Source organism: Stigmatopora argus, chromosome 16 (assembly GCF_051989625.1).
Source record: "Stigmatopora argus isolate UIUO_Sarg chromosome 16, RoL_Sarg_1.0, whole genome shotgun sequence".
NCBI lineage: Eukaryota > Metazoa > Chordata > Actinopteri > Syngnathiformes > Syngnathidae > Stigmatopora > Stigmatopora argus.
Window position 1 is genome coordinate 7,056,577 of NC_135402.1, and position 18,630 is coordinate 7,075,206.

At 39.6% G+C, this 18,630-nt stretch overlaps 3 protein-coding genes across 7 annotated transcripts; 2 read left to right on the forward strand and 1 right to left on the reverse strand.

Moving 5' to 3' along the window:
- The first annotated feature begins 713 nt into the window (after nucleotides 1-713).
- Nucleotides 714-5,876, forward strand: sgtb (small glutamine rich tetratricopeptide repeat co-chaperone beta). Of its 3 annotated transcripts, XR_013305577.1 has the most exons (13): nucleotides 714-846; nucleotides 1,360-1,472; nucleotides 1,531-1,634; nucleotides 1,755-1,830; nucleotides 1,935-2,034; nucleotides 2,096-2,200; nucleotides 2,834-2,972; nucleotides 3,180-3,242; nucleotides 3,319-3,356; nucleotides 3,433-3,516; nucleotides 4,023-4,142; nucleotides 4,206-4,266; nucleotides 5,780-5,876. XR_013305577.1 is itself a non-coding variant. In XM_077622985.1 (12 exons), exons 2-11 carry the CDS (start codon nucleotides 1,373-1,375, stop codon nucleotides 4,132-4,134), a joined length of 921 nt encoding a protein of 306 aa, XP_077479111.1. In that variant the 5' UTR covers nucleotides 714-846; nucleotides 1,360-1,372; the 3' UTR covers nucleotides 4,135-4,142; nucleotides 4,206-4,940. The 3 variants fall into 3 exon arrangements, 2 of the variants coding, with proteins under 2 accessions (XP_077479111.1, XP_077479112.1); XM_077622985.1 differs by lacking the exon at nucleotides 5,780-5,876 and having other exon boundaries at nucleotides 4,206-4,940; XM_077622986.1 differs by lacking the exons at nucleotides 1,360-1,472; nucleotides 5,780-5,876 and having other exon boundaries at nucleotides 721-846; nucleotides 4,206-4,940.
- Nucleotides 5,360-9,807, reverse strand: trappc13 (trafficking protein particle complex subunit 13). Of its 2 annotated transcripts, XM_077622983.1 has the most exons (13): nucleotides 9,504-9,806; nucleotides 8,758-8,826; nucleotides 8,569-8,668; nucleotides 8,090-8,174; nucleotides 7,871-7,998; nucleotides 7,667-7,739; nucleotides 7,467-7,511; nucleotides 7,355-7,372; nucleotides 6,493-6,626; nucleotides 6,227-6,425; nucleotides 6,000-6,100; nucleotides 5,788-5,935; nucleotides 5,360-5,606 (listed from the first exon to the last, which is right to left on the reverse strand). In XM_077622983.1, exons 1-13 carry the CDS (start codon nucleotides 9,547-9,549, stop codon nucleotides 5,514-5,516), a joined length of 1,239 nt encoding a protein of 412 aa, XP_077479109.1. In that variant the 5' UTR covers nucleotides 9,550-9,806; the 3' UTR covers nucleotides 5,360-5,513. The 2 variants fall into 2 exon arrangements, with proteins under 2 accessions (XP_077479109.1, XP_077479110.1); XM_077622984.1 differs by lacking the exon at nucleotides 7,355-7,372 and having other exon boundaries at nucleotides 9,504-9,807.
- Nucleotides 9,808-10,227: 420 nt separating this feature from the next.
- nop14 (NOP14 nucleolar protein homolog (yeast)) lies at nucleotides 10,228-18,611 on the forward strand. 2 transcript variants are annotated; one of them, XM_077622785.1, is made up of 19 exons: nucleotides 10,228-10,467; nucleotides 10,836-11,015; nucleotides 11,122-11,256; nucleotides 11,331-11,472; nucleotides 11,861-12,006; nucleotides 12,081-12,209; nucleotides 12,297-12,419; nucleotides 12,660-12,791; nucleotides 13,358-13,706; nucleotides 13,810-13,940; nucleotides 14,007-14,092; nucleotides 14,169-14,304; nucleotides 14,910-15,011; nucleotides 15,700-15,853; nucleotides 16,305-16,458; nucleotides 16,593-16,740; nucleotides 17,187-17,305; nucleotides 17,389-17,544; nucleotides 17,608-18,611. In XM_077622785.1, exons 2-19 carry the CDS (start codon nucleotides 10,836-10,838, stop codon nucleotides 17,702-17,704), a joined length of 2,619 nt encoding a protein of 872 aa, XP_077478911.1. In that variant the 5' UTR covers nucleotides 10,228-10,467; the 3' UTR covers nucleotides 17,705-18,611. The 2 variants fall into 2 exon arrangements, with proteins under 2 accessions (XP_077478911.1, XP_077478910.1); XM_077622784.1 differs by having other exon boundaries at nucleotides 10,229-10,467; nucleotides 16,302-16,458.
- The last annotated feature ends 19 nt before the right edge of the window (nucleotides 18,612-18,630 follow it).

Consider the following 18,630-nt stretch of genomic DNA (forward strand, 5'->3'; position numbering starts at 1 on the left):
GTAATTATGTAAAAAAACGATATCATCATGTTTACAAGACCTAGTTTCTGAAATGCACACGCAAAATATAATCAGAAATGTAAAGAAAATGAATCATTTATTCTTAAACTACGCTTGTAGACAAAGAACCATTTTTATTTAGGTATCTTACACTAACAAGCCTTTGGAATACAATGGTGCCCTCTAACGGACAATTAATTTCATGCAGGTCTTGACATGAATGAAACGTAATGGAAGTTAACCCCTTGACGTCCAAAACTCTTGTATACAAGTTGATAATAATAAATAAATAGTAGATTAAATCATTGTTCATTTTCATTTTATTTTCGGAACCGCTTATCCCCTCACAAGGGTCGCGGGGGGTGCTGGAGCCTATCCCAGGTAAAATCGGGCACGAGGCGGGGTGCACTCTGTATTAGTGGCCAGGCAATCGCAGGCCAATCGTGATTGTGAGCCTTGTATTATAACTCATATCTTATCCGGAGGCAGCCAGAGGTTCTTACCCCAAATATGTATTGTGCCATGTGTTTTATAATGATTAAAATTAGTGTGGCTTGAGTTTATTTGGTATTGTGTGCATGTGTTGTGATGTATCCCTCCCGAGTGTGGCGTTTTTTATTTTAAATTATATATTTAAAAATAAAGAGAGAAAAACAATTATATATGACTTTTCAGGATAATTTGAAGGCTGTTGTCACGGTAACAGAAGCTGCCATCGGTATATCAAAGTGCATGTTGTAATTTCCGGTATCACCACGAGCTCATGCGCATGCGCAGATCAGGATCTGCCTAGCTTGAGCTGTCCGTCGCGCGAGTGACGGCGACGGCTAAGCGGCCGCGTCTTAGGTAAGAGCATGCTATAAAACGCTTTGACGCAGATATGATTACATTTAAAAAAGCATTGATGTAGTCCTTGTGTGTCACGTGAACGTTGCATCCATAAGACTCGCGCTCATTTGTGGCAGCGATGTCCATTTAGGGTTGTACTTCTAAAACGCCTGTTCTTGTTGAGGTTTGCGCCTAAACCGTATTGAACATGAATGCAGTGACGTCATAACCCGTATCAAGAGGGGGGCGGTTTGCGTGACTATTTTCTGTGCACGTTTGCCCCTGCCGTCGTGACGTCATCACGAAACTCCCAATGGAGTTATAAATAAGCCCGTCAATGGTAGTAGCTAATATTTAGAATTAGTAATTCTAATCATTTATTTCAGATGTCCTGTAATTATTTTCTGTATAAAAATGAATTTGGTGCTCAAAAAGTCTATTTTCAAACTTGAGTCTTGAAAAAGAAGGGGTCGTCTTATATTCGGGCCAATACGGTAGTCCATGAATGAAAACTTACTACTGTTTGGGTAGGTTGTAGGTAAACATGGCGGTGGAGAAGCGCCTGGCGTTTTCTATCGTCCAGTTCCTACGGGATCAAACAAACGGCGGCACGCTGAATTCTGACGAACAGGAGAGCTTGGAAGGTATGGGGATGGATTTTAACGGTGGTCTGAAATGGTATGAACTTCCACTTTGTCTCAGTTGCCATCCAGTGTCTGGAGACCACCTTCAAGATCAGCTCCAGAGACATGGACCTGGCGGCACCGCAGCCCCTCATGGAAATTTTCCTCAACTCGCTTCTCAAAGTGAGTATCTGTATTGTTTCACGCTCCAAAACCAGCCTGTTGCAGGTTAAAATAAATGGTTCATACCATCAGAGGAAAAAAGGCTTCACAGATTACCAATCAATGTCATTTGTCCTTCAGAACGACAACTTGAGTTTGCCGGTGACATCACCTTCGCCCGAAGATGCAGAACGGGCCGAGCAGTTGAAAAACGAAGGTGACAAAGATACCGTTGGATCTGAAGACTTGTATCCCAACGTCGGATATGACCATATATAGACCGAGGGGGTGGTGCTATGTAACATAATGCTGTGTTTTTAGGGAATAACCACATGAAGGAGGAGAATTTCCGAAGCGCCGTAGAGTGCTACACCAAGGCCATAGATTTAGACCTGGGGAACGCCGTCTACTACTGTAACAGGTGTTAGCTACAAGTTAAGATGATGCTAAGACCAGAGAATGCTGACTCTGATGTTGTGCAGGGCGGCGGCTCATAGTAAACTGGGCCACTACACAGAGGCGACGGGCGACTGCGAGCGAGCAATCAGGATCGACCCTGGCTACAGCAAAGCGTACGGAAGGATGGGGTGAGTATGAATATTTAACATTACATTTTAACAAGTGAATCGTTAAAATGGGTTTTGTCTGCTCGCAGCCTGGAGTAGATGACCACGAACCAGTGGCTCGAAACTAAATGAAAAATCTGTTTTAAATCATTATAGAAATACAGTTAAAAAGAATCGATGGAAAAATGTAGAAATAAAGAGTAACATCCTAAAGTATACATAATCATTTTTTAAATACACACAAATATAAAAGTTGTAATGTTAAATACCAGTATAGTTAAAATATAATAAATATAGTTGGTCAGGTAGTAATATCTATTAAAAAAAAATACAATATCAATGAATTAACCAGGTTTCAAAATATACCCATAATATTTTAGTAAAAATTAAAAATAAAAGAGCCAAAAGTAAAATAAAAACAAATGTTAATAAATTATTTTAGTAGCTTGCAAATGGCTGTTAACATTTTGAAGAATTCTTCACTTTCAGCTGCTTGTTGTGAACTTAAGCACTAAAACCTCAAATAAAGTTGAAATATCCTCCCAATGACGGCTTAAATCTGGAAAAACTCACGAGGCACTGTAACAGTGTCTAATAACATTTCAAAATAAAAAATATATAAGTATATCAATGCATCTGTTGTGTTGTATGCAGCCTGGCACTGACAGCCATGAACAAATACCCCGAGGCCATTTCCTACTTCAAGAAAGCCCTGGTGCTGGACCCGGACAATGACACGTACAAGTCCAACTTGAAAGTGGCTGAGCAGAAACAGAAGGAAGTCAGCAGTCCCGTGAGTGTTAGACAAAACAAAAAATACGCCAGCAGGTGTAGCTCATGAATCAGCACTATATTTTTCTGGGCATGTTAATAGTGGTATTTGTTTTGAAATGATTTTTATATAACAAAAAGTCCACATTTTAGCAGGTGGGGTGTATTATTTTTTAAGCACAGTCTTGTTGCTGTTTCATGACACATTGTATCTTTTGTCATAATGCAGATAGCCGCTGGTTTGGGATTCGACATGGCCAGTTTAATTAACAACCCTGCTTTCATCAGCATGGTAAGCACCACACTCCCTTATAAGGTCTTCACGGATTGACAGTTAACAAATGAAAAAAAACATCCTATGTCGGCAGGCAGCCAGTGTGATGCAGAACCAACAAGTGCAGCAGCTGTGAGTTTCAACGCAGTCTTCATGTTACTTTTTAGACTTTCTTGACTTTTAGAGGCTTTATCCTCTTAATCATCAGAATGTCAGGAATGATGTCCAACGCTGTGGGAGGCCCGGCCGCAGGAGTAGGAGGATTGAGCGATATTTCCAGTTTGATTGAAGCGTAAGTACGACTTCATTGCGGACAGTTGTGCTTTGGGCCCTCTATAATCAGAAGTGTTTAATATAATCTACAACTATATCTTATTGGTATTCAATCATAAAAAAAGCAATTACTATATTTAACGGTCTTTAAGTCGCTTTTTTTTAATAGTTTGGTTGGGCTTGTGACTAATACTCAATTGCAATATTTTTTTAGGCTAGTTACCCCCCCCCCAAAATGTAAATTTCCTATTAACAGGTGCTTCTTTAGCCAGTTCTTCTCCCTTTAAAGTATGTTTGTTCTTGGTTTGCCCCCCTTAAAATGCGACTTATAGTCCAGTGCCACTTATATATACTTTTTTTTCCTTGTGCATTTATTTGGCTGGTGCGACTTCTAGTCTGAAAAATAGGGTACACTAAGGTATTTTGTACCACGCAGATATAAAAACAGATATTAACTGGTACTACCAATGGTTTGAGACATTGTACCCTTACCATTGAGCAAGCTTTACATGTCATGTATACCAGGGGGCAGCAATTTGCCCAGCAGATCCAGCAGCAGAACCCCGAGCTCATCGAGCAGTTACGCAATCACATCCGGAGTCGATCATTCAGCGGCAGTGCGGAGGAACACTCTTGACCCCTCAGGTTGGTGAATGCATTCGACTCCCACACTTTTTTTTTCAACTTTTGTTCCCTTTCCAAAATTAGAATTTCACCAAATAAAGTTGGATCCCCCTGAGGTGATTGACAGCTCCAAGGAAGACCCAATGTGAGTCCAGTGGTATGTTGACTTACGAGTGTGCCAATTTATCAATTTTTCACATTAGAAGCTGTTACCCTGTTTGATTTACAAACAAGCGGCTCATAGTTAAAGAGCTGCAAAGTATTCCACATCTTGCTCACCACTTGAGGAATGAGTAAATTGCATTAGTCAGTCATGGAACTGCTTCACCTCGTAAGTCCAGGTCCCGCAGTATCACGGCATCCACTGTTGCTTTTTAGTCATGTGACTGACACGCCTGCATTGTGACTTTGTCATTGCACTTTAGCACCACTCAATACTAAAAAAATATAGATATATTAAGGAACACTTCAAAACTTGGTGTATGTTATACATGTGTAAGGTTGCTTCTTCTGCATGCTTTTAAATCTGGTATTTGGCATCAGAAGCTTTATGTAAACAAATGAGTCTCTAAAGATCAAACTGGGCTAACTCAATTTTTTGGCAAATTTCTGAGTGCTGGAAGTTACAATTCCAATAGGAAGGTACTGTAGTCTGCATCTGCAAACACTTTCACCATTTTATCCAAAAACTAAGTTCTGTAATAGACTGAATAATAATTAACATCTGAAAATGTGTGTTTGGTTTAAAATTAGTCGTTGTGCTGGGCCAGGAAGATGCTTCCATCCAGTGACCACAAAAATAAAATGTCATGTAATCAATTTCTCCTTGTCATTTTTCAATAATAATGTTCTAAAGGACTATAAATATGTATTTAAATTTTAAATACTTAAATGATGGCATGCTGTATAGGCAGTTAGTGTCCATTTCTCATCAATTCTTCTAGTACCAGGTAGTGTATTTATATTACATACCTGGTCGTAGTATTTCTAATGGAATGGTGAGGCAGGTCACAGAAACAGTACGTCACATGGTAGCTTTTTGTATTGTCTAAAATTTCTTGTAATCATTTGTTTTCAATTAGAAAAAACAAAAGGCCTGCATTCATAACAAACCAGTTGGCTGCCAATTTAAAAAAATCCCCAAAAGTGAGGGCATTGATATTTTTTACTTCTATTGTAAACGTCTCTGACTGAAAAAGCTTAAGCTTTCTTGTAAGTTGGCAATGTTTTAACATCTCTGCAATTTAGCAATTTTATTAACATGTATTCACATTATTTCCAAAGAATTACATTATTCACAAGCATCTCAATGTGCGTTAAAAACACAGTGTGCAGTGTGAGGCGCACCGTTGGTCCGTTGTAAAGCTGGTTAAAAACAAAAGATAAAAGTCGCTAGGAAGGACAAACCACGCACACTTGAGCCACGTCGTCGTACTCGTACGTACGCTTCAGGAACGAGTCTGTGAGCCTCAATCCAGAAATACTCTAAAAAACATTAGAAAAAAAAAAAAAATCTCATTACCTTGATGTTGACCACTCTATTGTCACACTAATTCAGTTTTGCCAGTGAATAACTGCTCCATTATTAACAAAAATAGCTGTGTGTCGCATACCAGTAGACACCTTATCAAGAATATTAAATAATAATACACTTGTAGGACCCTACCTGGAGACCCTGGACGGATACCAGTAGCGTAAGGGGAAGTGAGAGTGATGCCCCGGGACTTAGCTTGCCAAGAGATCGGCCGGAGACGCCGCACCAGTGGATGGATGACGTGTTTATCATCTCCACTAGAAGGTCCATAGTCCTTTCGCTACGCACACAATTTGGTGATTTTAACTAATGACATTTAAAATTCAGCCGAGACACTTCCCTACCTGCAGTTGGTGATCTTACATCTGATGTTAAAAGGTTCTTCCAGGTTGACCGTGTCAGGAATGACCTCCATGGAGAGACGGATGTCTCCATACCCTGGAGCCTGACATAAGAAATGTAAATATGTTAGATTAACCTTGTTTAAGTAAAATCATGGGAATCTTAAGTGTATTGCCATTAGATGTAATTATAAGAATAGATAATTCCATAAAACGTGACTGTAGTATACCATCCTCTGCAGCTGGCTGGTCTGAAGGCGTCCTCTCTCTCCCAAGTTGGTCTTCCACACGATGTCCAACTTCCCAATGACGGTAACGCCCTTGATGACGCCTGCTTTCTCGGCGTACTCGGGCTTGGGTTTCAGGCAATAGAGGTACTGACGCGTGTCCATCGGCTGCAGATATGACATCTTGCCAAATGTAGACACCCTAAGAATGGGGAGCATCTACTATTTCTTTTCTTTGGAGTATCTGTGTGTCGGAACTTTAGACATACCCGTGATCTTGGAGCGTGACTGTGTTGAGTTCGGTTACGTTGTACATCATTGACGGCTCTAGCGATACCTTCTCCATGAACATGGGCGATGTGGTGATGTTTTGAATCTGGGCCTCTAGGAACACCTCGTCCGTCTGTGGCGGAGAGTGGGGTGGTTATGGGGAGGCGGAGTCTCGACAAAAGACTTCAGGGTTGGGGTCTTGGACTCAGACCGACAAATACACTTAAATTGAATAAATGTCACCATCTGAACAAATACCATAGAAAATAATATTCTTTTGCTGTAAATGTGTTGTCAGTGTATTTTTCCAACATTATTAATATTCACATTAGGTGTCACACTGGGTGTTTTTGGTCAAAAGTAGCATTTGAGCGCAAAACTTCGACCAGTGCAGTTTAGCTCGTTAGCCCACGCCACCGTTGGCCCACCCCACCGTCGCACACTTTTTTATTGTTTGTATGATCTGGATTACAATCATTTGGATTATAACATTCTGATTTTAAATTCATCAAATCAATTTCGCATGCACACACAAACCCACAAACACCATGTCGACGCCCTGTGCAGAATGACATGTGAAGGTATGTGCAAAGCAACAACAATGGGCGTTTCCCAAACATGGTCTCTATAATCGGCAAGTCGCCATTGTACTTCATATTAACTCATTAGCTGCCATCGAACGATGACTACCAGCACATCCAATTCAAATGAATTGGACGTCTTTCCCGTCAATGGCAGCCAGTTAATCATAATCCTAATACAAATCAATCCTCATAATACCACCACGGTTGTTGTTTGCTACCCTCTGGAGGCGGCAAGAAGAAAACAAGCGATGAGAACAGAAAAAGGAAAGCAATTTACCACAGAACTGAGGTCACTCTAATGGAGAAAATAAACATAAAAGGACAAAATGAACACATGCTAAACGTGATGTAGGCTAAGAAGTAAATGGGCTACCCCGATGGTGACATACCTCGGCATTGTAAAACTTTGTCTTGACGTCCAGGGGCTTGAGGACCTGGTTAAAGAGAGAATGAAGGCTGAACGTCTCCATCGTTCGCCGGCGCAACCCAAAACAAACTGGCAAAGTCGCCGTCCTGTACCGTCGCTGCATCGACGCTTTTTGCGAGGGCTTACGACATCTCTCGAGGATGCGCTAATGAGTTTCCTCACCTGGAATTTGAAGAACTTGCGGAAGTAGAGCTTGTCTCCGAATTGTGTGGTGTAGCTTACGGCGCAAACAAGGCTGCAAACAAACATGCACACATGCAACAGTTTCATCCGCACTTTGTCATGCTTTTAAGAATAATATAAATCGAAAAAAAGGGATGATTATTAAATTAGGGTCACGCGACCCGGCCTTCCGAGGGCCCTCACATGTGAGTTCCAATTTCTTTCACTTCGTGGTGAATGACGTCGTCGATGCAGCACTCGGGTTTGAGTTCGGCCACGGCCGAGTTGGACGCTGACAGGTTGAGTCTTTGCGAGCTGGTTTGAAGGTCGGCCTGTGTATATATTGTCATTAACATGAATTGTTAATATGTATTGTCCCTTTATTAAATAAATCAAACTCTATTATAGATGACGCTGGCTTACCTTGACAAGGATTTCTTTGACCACTTGATTGCTGTCATTGTGCACGCTGATGTAGCTGGAAAAGGTCTCCCCCAAGAAGATGTTCCTGTCGTGAGTAACCAAATATTTAAAAAAATGTTGATATGACAAATTAAATTGCCCGAAAAATTCATAACATTTAAATAAGATAGAGCATGATTATTATAAATACAGAAATATAACAAAATACGACTTAATAAACCCTAAGATAGGATAAAACTATTCTATTTAAACCAAATAAAAAAATAAAAGGAAAAATAAAACCTAGAAATAATATAAATATAAAATAACAAATGATGATTGAATGTGTACTTAACTTAAACCAAAAAGTTAAATCATTCATTTAGGGAAATATGACATTTATCCATTATCAAATACAAACATAATTGCCTCCTTGAGAAGCTATGTTTTACTGTATTAGATTTAAAATCAAAACAAAAGAAAAAGATGAGGGCACTCACCCAAAGTTCTGTGGCAGTGTGAGCATCTCACCCAGCATTAGCGTCTCAGCACCTTTGATGGTGGACGGGTCATCGTGCATTAGTCGTGCAAACAGGTCGCCTGTGGACGCAAATGTGGTGATGTCAATTGTAAAAACTAAATTGTAAAAACTATCCAATTGTGTGCACTTCCAAACGTGAAATGATGACCTGGTAGGTCTCTCTCTTCACACGTCACTGGCAGGTTGGTAAATAGTGTTGGCTTTGTCAGTCGCATCACTGCAAAACAAATACAATGTCAAGCATGATCATTATTACAGAATGACCTAATATGACTGAATATTATTTACTCATTGGGTGCAATTGACGTTGACAAAAGTCTAATCAACTTGAACGGATAGGGGCTTGCAGCATATATTTATAACGTATTCTATTGTATAAGCATGGAATTACATGCTTATTCATTCTTTTACTGTACCCCTTATCGTCACAAGAGTCGCAGGGGTGCTGGAGCCTGTCCCAGCTGACTTCTGGCACTTGTTGGCTGGGCATTCTGAATTGATGGCCAGCCAATCGCAAGGCACAAGGCGACGGACACCCTTTTACACTCACTATCATACCCAGGGGCAGTCTTCAACTAGCTTACCATGAATTTTTGCGGGATATGGGAGGAAACCAGAGTACCAGGTGAAAACCCACGCAAGCCCGGGAAGAAAATGCAAACTCCACACAGTGAGGACCGACTCGGGATCGAACCCTCGATCCCAGATCTGTGAGGCCGGCGTGTTAACAACTGGTCCATCAGACCATTTGTATACATCTATTTAATCAATTTAAGTCAGAATGGTGTGATTAAGAAAAAGTTGACATTAGCCGGGTTAGCAGGAAGCCGTCAGAAAACGAACAATCGCCCTTACAAAGTACACATTTAAAGTGTTAGATTAGTTGCAGAGTACCTTTCAATGCGAGTAGATGTTCCTGCTTGGCCTGACTTGCATCCATTTTGACATTAAATTGCTTTTATTTGGGGTTAGCCCCAACGGAAGCTAACTGTTGTGACTGAGAGCAAGCGCACCCACGTGATCAGATGTGTGGTCTTCTTCGTGGGATGTTAAACTGACATCTGCAGGGAAATAGAAGGTACTTCAAAAATACAAGTTAAGTTGAAATATGTTTTTGTGCATTTGTAATCTTTTATATATGAAGAATATACAGGTAAGTAAATATAGCATGTAGTATTTCAGCCGTGAAATGTTTCACCCGTGGGTGGTGTCACTGACCCCGCCCCCTAAACGTCACTCTGGCTACACAGTACAGTTGTCAAAAGTATCAACATGCTATTGATATCAAATTGTTGTATCTGGATACGATATTTGATTGCAAAAGTATCAATGTTGATCAATGATCTTTTTTTATTCTACAAACAGCATCACCCCAGAATATTGTTCGAATTGGTGGTATTTGTTTTCATTTTTTTCCAACGACAGTGGTAAACAATGCTGTCATCGGATGAATGGTCATTTTTCAATATTATTGGTATCAATTTAGCATTTTATTGTTAATAAATAAAAGTCATGAATTTTTTTTTAATGTACTAGAATCGAGATTCAAGCAATTATTTCGGGGAGTATCGATCTCGAGTTGAACATTTTAGTATCATGACAATACTACTCCTAAACGCTAAGAGGCGCTGTACGAAATCAAAGCTCTTTTTATTGTGAACTTTAATATCGACGCGTGACGCTTGGGGTTTACCTTAAGCAAGAAAACGTGGATAGTGCATTTCAAGTTTATTAGAGTTTATTCATCGAATTACGTGTCGATCGATACCTTTTAGCAACTAAATGTCCTTTTCAAAGTAGACGATATAGGTTTCACTCTTCACTCCTTACCACACATTCACTGAAAACTCAAGTGAAGGTTTGTTTACGTTTTTGTCAATAGTTATGCTAACAGAGCTAATGTGTTTGTATAGGAAACCCTTTTTTTCTGTAGAAAAAACGTGTTATTGCTGCAGAGTTTGTCTTCAAATTAAATGTTTTAGATGCAATGTATTGCTAAACTATCGCCATATCGATTGATTATTATTTGAACCCTAGTTAAGGTTATTGCATTTTTTTCTTCATGGCAAAAGTAAGATTTCCCGTGTTCTGAGCGAGCTGAATATTTAGCAGAAGAATAACACAACCTATACATGTTTTTTTTATACTGCAGCATAACATTAATCTTCAGTGTTTACACAATAACGGCGATTTCTAATAACACGTGGTGATAAATGACTCTTTTAGATGAAGGTGCCTAAAAAGCGCAACTTGGCTGACAAAGTTCGCAAAGTTAAGACCTCTACTGAGATCAAAAACAACCCTTTTGAGGTGAAAATTAACCGTAAGAAGTTTGATGTCCTGGGAAGGAAAGGCAAACACGATGTTGGCCTCCCTGGAGTTTCTCGCTCCAAAGCCATCAACAAGGTGAGATTTCAGTCACAATTTCATCTTTTTCAACCTTGTAAATATATTCTGCAGTGAATCTGTCACGTACCATTAACATAAGATTCCTATTTCCGTCGTCCGATAGAGGAAGAACACGCTCTTGAAGGAGTACAAGCAGAAAAATAAGAACAGCAAGTTCATAGACAGGCGTATCGGGGAGTACGATGTCAAGATGGCACCAGAAGACAAGATCCTTCAGAGGTTTGCCATGGAGAGACAGGTGAGCCAGCAACTGCTTCATAAACATTTAATTCTGTCAGTCTCTTCAGCCGGTCTATAAATGCTGTATTTCAGCGCGCCCATGAGAAGAAGGATATGTACAACCTGAACGAGGAGGACGAGCTGACCCATTTTGGACAATCTCTGTCCGAAATGGAGAAGTTTACCGACATGGTGAACAGCGACGATGAATCGGATGGGAAGGGGCTTTTGTCAGGTGAGAACAATACATGCTCCCGAATTCTCTTTTTAAGCACCTTTAAGACATTCCTTAAAAATAAAATGCAACATTCAAATAGATTATTTGTTTTATTGGTAATTAAGTGCAAAACGCAGTATCCACTGTAATTGGGGAAAAGGGTTTATAAAACGACAGGATTATACAAATTCTCTACAGTGCTTTGAATGTTGTTAAAATTTGTCTCATATAAATTTGAGAAATGTGGAAACAAAATTACATGATATTGAAAGTAAACTTATATAAATGCTTCATTGAAAATGATACTGCAGGTTTTAATATGAAAGGATACATGGATTTCAGTCAGAGTTTAGTTTGTAACACACATTATCAGCCCTTATTCAAAATATGATCTGAACTTTCTTAGCTGAGCTGACGGACTCACACTTTGGCGGTGGAGGCCTTCTCAGAAAAAAGACCCCCGGAGAGAGTGCTGACGACGACAGCAGTCCTAAAGCCAAGTCCAGACAGGAGCTTATTGAGGAGCTCATTCACAAGTCCAAACAGGAGAAGGTCAGCCTCTTCCTCTTTCATGGAATTCAAGAAATAGAAAAATATATAACCGTAATCCTCGGTTTACCCTTCAGAGGGAGCGACAGGTACTAAAGGAGGAGGCGCAGGTGCTGACGGAGAAGCTCGATGAGGAGTGGAAAAGTGTTCAGGCGCTGATGGTGCGCAAGAAGCCCAAAGATCAGCAAGAAGAGGAGAAACCTAAGGTAGGAGCAGTGCCTCCCAGTTCAAATGCATTTGATGTCCATTGGCGTCCATGGCTGCAAACGTGCTAATGTCTAATGCTCGTGTAGATAGACGAATATGACAAGATGGTGAGGGAGCTGGGCTTCGAGATGAAAGCTCAGCCTTCGGAGAAGTTGAAGACCCCTGAGGAGCTCGCCAGGGAGGCGCAGGAGAAGCTACAAAAATTGGAGGTGCGTTCACAAATACCTTTGTTAATACAAACACAGTAGCTAAAAAAGAAAACCTACTATTGTTTAACCTTCATAGTACCCTTAACAATCACATGTTTCTCCCACCAAAGTGTTAACAAGACTGCAAAAAAACTTCAGGAAGGTGTCCAGAAAATACTATACTTAGAATGAGAAAATGTTAAGTAGCATAGTATAATTCACATGGAATGGATTTCCTTAACCATACTTTTTTTTTACCAGGTGGATCGACTGAGGAGGATGATGGGTGTTGAAGTCACAGAAGGGGTACCGACTCGGAGTCACATGTCAGCTGACGACCTCAACGACGGATTCATTCTTGACAAAGCTGACAAGAAAACTCTGGCCTATCAGGTAATACTGTTACCTATTTATTTATGTCTAAAATGTATTTTCCTGTGTCTGTACTCTCACCCTCTTGCTACTATGACAGTGAAATTTCCTGAATACGGGATGAATAAAGTTATCTAATCTAATACAAAGAACTAACCCTGAGCAATCTGAGATTTATTGGCAACATGATAGAAGACCCCAATCCCTGTTATTGTCAATTTTATAAATGTATTATAAAATACTCTGTACTCAATTCTACATTTCTATTGATGTCCCTATACCATAAAATCGGTGTAACCCACCACACAACACAACATATGGTGCATAAATAAATCAAAAAGTTAACCCTTTGTAAGGTACCTATTCAACTCAATCCATTTGAAATAGACGTGGCAACAATGTATTTTTTCCGTTAAATGATTAGAAATGTAATAAATCAAGGCATCATGATATAAAATATGATTTTCCGTGATGAATTTTCAATATCGGCCACCTAGACCCAGAAGTCCACCACCATTAAAAATGAATGCATGGGTGTATTGTAAAGAAAATATTGACCTAAATGCTGTGTTTGCTTTCTTGTAAAGGATGGCAAATGGAACCTTGAGAATAATGAAGATGCAGAAAAAGCTGAAGAGGAACAATCTGAGGAAGGAGAGGAGGCAGAAGAAGAAGAGGAGGAGGAGGAGAGGGAAAACGAGGATGGTAGTGCCAGCGAGGAAGAGGAGGAGGAGGAAGAGGAAGACAAGAATGGTAGTGCAATTGAAGAAGAAGAGGAAGAGAATGAGGAGGAGGAGGAAGATGAGAATGGGGATTCAGATTTGGCGTCAGAACAAGACAGCGAGGAAGATGAGGAGGTTAGAGAGAGCAAGAGCAAAGAGGAGAGGAAGGCCCAGCAAGAAGCGGCCAAAGCTGAACTTCCGTACACCTTTACTGGTATCAAATCACTATTTGTTCTCACCTTTGAACAATTTTTCATCAAATATATTCTGTTAATATTTTGACGTTTACTGATTATAACAGTTTACTGCTCTTCCAGTTCCAGAAAGCTCCCAAGACCTTGAAAAGCTACTTCGCGGTCACAGCCCTGACAACCAGCGCCTCATTGTGGCTCGGACTCAGAAGTGCAACCACCCCAGTCTGGGTATGGGGAATAAGCTCAAACTGCAGGTAAAAAAAGGTACATTGTACTGTGTTTTTGCCCAATTATGAATAAATATGATGTCCATGTGTCAGAAACTGATGGGTTTTCTGTTGGAGTACCTGGGAGAACTGGCATCTCGGAATCCACCTGAACTCACGACTGTCGACAAGCTCATTCCGTGAGTCAATTAGTACCCAGCTAATTCAAATATGTCATTTTATACATAGTGTTTAATTGTTTTATCATCTGGGTAGAGAGGTGTACAGCCTGTGTCAGATGTTTCCGGAAGCAGCCTGTAAATCCATGCAGAAAATTATTCGAGATGCGACTCGCGGCATGGATGAAGTGATAGAAGTTAAAGGGAATTCTGCTTTCCCAACACTTGACAAGGTACCTTCAGCTCTCTATGTAAAGATATCTACAAGCACTGCGTTGCATTTTTACTTTTTTTTGCGTTAGTCAGTGCAGAATTAAGGGAAAAACAACGGGTCCAAAGCACACAGGTGCAATGAAAGGTAGTACGAAGAAAAGGCATATGATGACAATAAATATTAAGCACAAAATAATAAATAAAACATGAGAGTACATTCTGATTTTATGGAAAAGAGGCACCCGGACAAGTTGGCAAGAGTTTGTGCATTATTCTAATGAGGTCATTTGGGTGCGTTATTTTCATAATATTTTGAAGGGGAGATAAAGCAAACAACCCTAGATAGGTTCCTTTTAAAAACTTGGGCTAAAAGTAAAAGTGGAAGCGAGGCAAAAAGAGCCATGCCTGAAGAAGAAAAGTAAAAAAAAAAAATCAAAACAAAATTACAATTAAGTTTAGTATAAGGTAAGATTAAAACATATTTTTAAATGTGTCTGTATCGTAATCTAACTTCATTTAAGTTAAATTTATGTTTATGTTATGTTACGAGCGCCTTCCAAAAACTCAATGTATTACTGTAGTAGTATTTGTGTCCTTCATGTATTTGTCTTTTGTGTGCTTTTAGCTAATTTATCTGAAGGTGGCAGCATTGCTGTTTCCTACATCTGACTTCCGACATCCTGTCACTACACCAGCACTGCTTTATATTGGGCAAGCCCTCACAAAGGTACATCACACCTAATTATTGTACCTACTTCTAATTAATTGCATTCTTTACTGCCTACTATATTACATATTTGTAATATAAAATTATATTTATATCACACACACCAATGTCATTCTACATAAATACATGACACACACCACTAAATCAAAGCCCATTGGATAAATCACAGCCCTTGACACATTTAGAGACGTTCAACATGTGGCATTTTTCAAGCTACTGCTTTGAATTTAAATTATTGACCATGTGCACCCCAAGGTACTGAAATTGTTTTGTCTTATCTCTACTTTGTGAAGCACAATCTCTGTCATTCCAGCCTAATGACACCCACTTAAAATAATCCCCCCAAGTCATTTTAGGATGACAAAAACAGACCCATTTATTGAATTTCTGATACGTACTAACAATTTTATTCTTTTTTTGGCAAACAAAATACTCAGACAATAAATTTAAAAGGGTGAAAATATGGCATTCAAAATATGGTTGTAGCACATCCTTGATTCGCTGGAGGGGATACATTGACATACATTACAAATATTACATAGCTATCATGCATATAGCACATACTACAAAATCACAGCACTGTACATACATAGCCCTTTTATGTAGCAAATCAGTGCTATTGGTCATGCCATTATTTGAGTCCATCTAGTATGTTTAAGTGTCAAAACTCCAAATGATTTGTGTGCAGTGTCCAGTGAGGTCATTAGAAGATGTGACTTCAGGTTTAGCATTGTGCTGTCTGGCGGTGGAATATGTCTCCTTTTCCAAGCGCTTCCTGCCCGAGCTTATCAACTTCTTGTCTGGAATTCTGCACCTGGCCGCGCAGGACAAGACTACAGCAGGTAGCCATCTTGTCATCTTTAAGATAGAGCTGGGCAATATGACAAACATTGTTATCACCATAAGAAAAAAAATATCAGTCTATTGATAATTATCATGAATAACTATCACATCTTTTTTGTTTCAAATTTGAAACTTCAAACTTCTGTGAATATGTAAATTACTTTCTTCCTTATTCAAATATGAAAGTAACTATGTTACCCTACTTTATAACAAAAGGGAATATTAAATGTTCTTTACCTTCTATGTTATAAATTAAAACATTTTTTCCGATTAGATTCTTCTCCATGTATACTAGTTACAGTTTAAAATGATCAAATTTTTACAGAAAGTGTTAAATATTATCGTTGACAAAAATTATTTCACAATAATTATCGTTATTGTTTTATCGCCCAGCTCTACTTTAAGCCATCACTTTTATAATCTTATATATTTTTAAACTTGGTTCAGCAGGTTACAGTGTCGTTCCGCCTTTTAAAAAGATGGGAAAACACAACAATCTGTTGGTGCTATCAAATCCGGAATCTTTAAAAAGCTGGAGTAAGGAAAGGTTGCCACTGTCCGCGACGCTGAAGTGGAAGAATGACATTGACGCAGATCACTACAGGTAGTGCCTCTTGACATGCACAGCAAATGTACATATGTCTTGAATTTTTGTTACCATACTGTTTTATCATGAGGTCCCCCCACTTTTTGCAATCATGCTGGAAGTCTAAATAATGTTTCTGTTATTATTGTCAGGTTGTCTTGCACGTCTACGTGCATGGAGCTGCTAAAAAGCTGCTCTGTGCTCTACAAGGACCTGGCCTGCTTCACTCACATCTTTCAGCCAATCAAAACGCTGCTCTCGCAACACATCTCTGCTAATTTATTACCAGAGTCTTTAAGGGTAGGTTTTCTTTAAGTCTTATTTTTTTCTTGTTCTTTCACTGCAATGGTTGAGCAATACGTTTTTTTTCAATTATAGGTATACTTCAATAGATAACTAACTCCTAGTGCCGCCAATGGCACTAAAAGATGAGTTATAAAGAATTGGATGTCAATCGTTTGGAGCATTTTTAATCTAAATTTTTTTGTCGAAAATAATCACGTCAATGCAGATTTTTGCAGGTTAGAGTAGGGCATCAATAAGAGTGAGTGGACATGTTTTCATTAGTCGAATGTGTTTATTAGGCGCACGACAATTTTTTTCGGGGAAACTGGCTGATAACCTTTTGAGCACAAGAATATGAATCATGTAAAAATTCTAGGACAAGTAGCATTTTGAAAATCTGAGATTTTAAATGTCAAAACCGTACCTCTGTGTTAATAGATGCTTCATGCCTTTTGTTGCAGGCACTTCAAGTGGAGATCTTGGAGGTCCTGGGTGGCACTTCACAAGCCCACAGACACTTGGTATTTGACAAGAAGAAGCCTGTTCCCCTCAAGCTCTTCACGCCCAAAATTGTGGAAGTGTACGTGATCATAGGAGGCGCTCAGTCACCACAAGGCATACGTGTTGTACTTTAATGTGTGCGCTACTTATTCTTTTCTGCAGGTTGGACTATGGAAAGAAGCGCGGGGTGACCAGGGAACAGAAGGAAGAGCATCGAATGCGTCACAAGTACAAGAAAGAGTTCAAGGGAGCGCTGAGGGAGATAAGGAAGGACACCCGCTTCCTTGCCACCGAGAAGCTTAACGACATCATGACAAGGTACGTGCCATTGGAACGTGAGCCATTCGGCCTAGTCCTCACTATGCTTATTGTTACTCACAGGGACACGGAGAGGAAGAGGAAGGTGAAGGAGCTCTTCGGCAGCTTGGCCACGCAGGAGGGAGAGTGGAAGGCGCTCAAGAGGATGAAAAGGAAGTGAGCACCCCCCAACTGCTACCTCACACACAGTTATGTGCTATTGTTTTTTTCCTTGGACAATTACTCACTTCTGAATACTTTGATCTTGCAAAAATACACAGTGAAATGTTGCAATATAAAAATCCCTCAATAATGTCCTCATAAAATTCCAGTTAATCCACTTTTGTTGTCAACCTTTCAGTGAAGCTGAACATTAATTGGCAGATTGGTTAAAATGTCTGAATCGGTTTTAGGTAGACATCAATTCCATTTAAACAGGGACAGCTGTCTTTGAGTGATGTTTAGCTTCTAGTCATGGCGCTAGATGTTCAATCCAAGTTGAGCTCTGTGAATGGTGGCAAATTAGTTAACAGCACATTTATATTTATCTATTGCTAAAATTTCTTGGGGATTCTTTCGGATTGGGAACTGTGTATTATTGTTTAGTGTTTTTACCTTGTGTACAGTAACATTTTTACATAAATTCCATTATGTTATCAGTTAAATAAATGCTGTCCATAATTTAGGTACTGTTTTATCATAAGTGGGAAAGAAGCTACAATAAGCTACTATACTACTTTTCTACTTGACCTGACAAGTGAGAACTTGGAGGATGCGGGATTCGATCCAAATAGCTATCCTTTCAGCTAAGGAACCCACCCACCTCCCTACTATACCAAAGAATGGCCCACTACATTTCTATTTGACCTGACAAGTTGGAGGAATCGTGAGTCGATCCCACTACCTCTTGCCTGGTAAGCGAGCACTCTTATCATTTGAGCGAAGAGAACATCCACCTCCCTACTGTACCATGGACTGTCTCACTATTTTTCTGTTTGAGCTGAAGAGTGAGAACTTGGAGAATGCAGGAATCGATCCACCCCTGCTCTAGCAATAAATAGAGATCATGATCATTGTTTGTGTTTAGACACTTAGGTGGTCAATTGT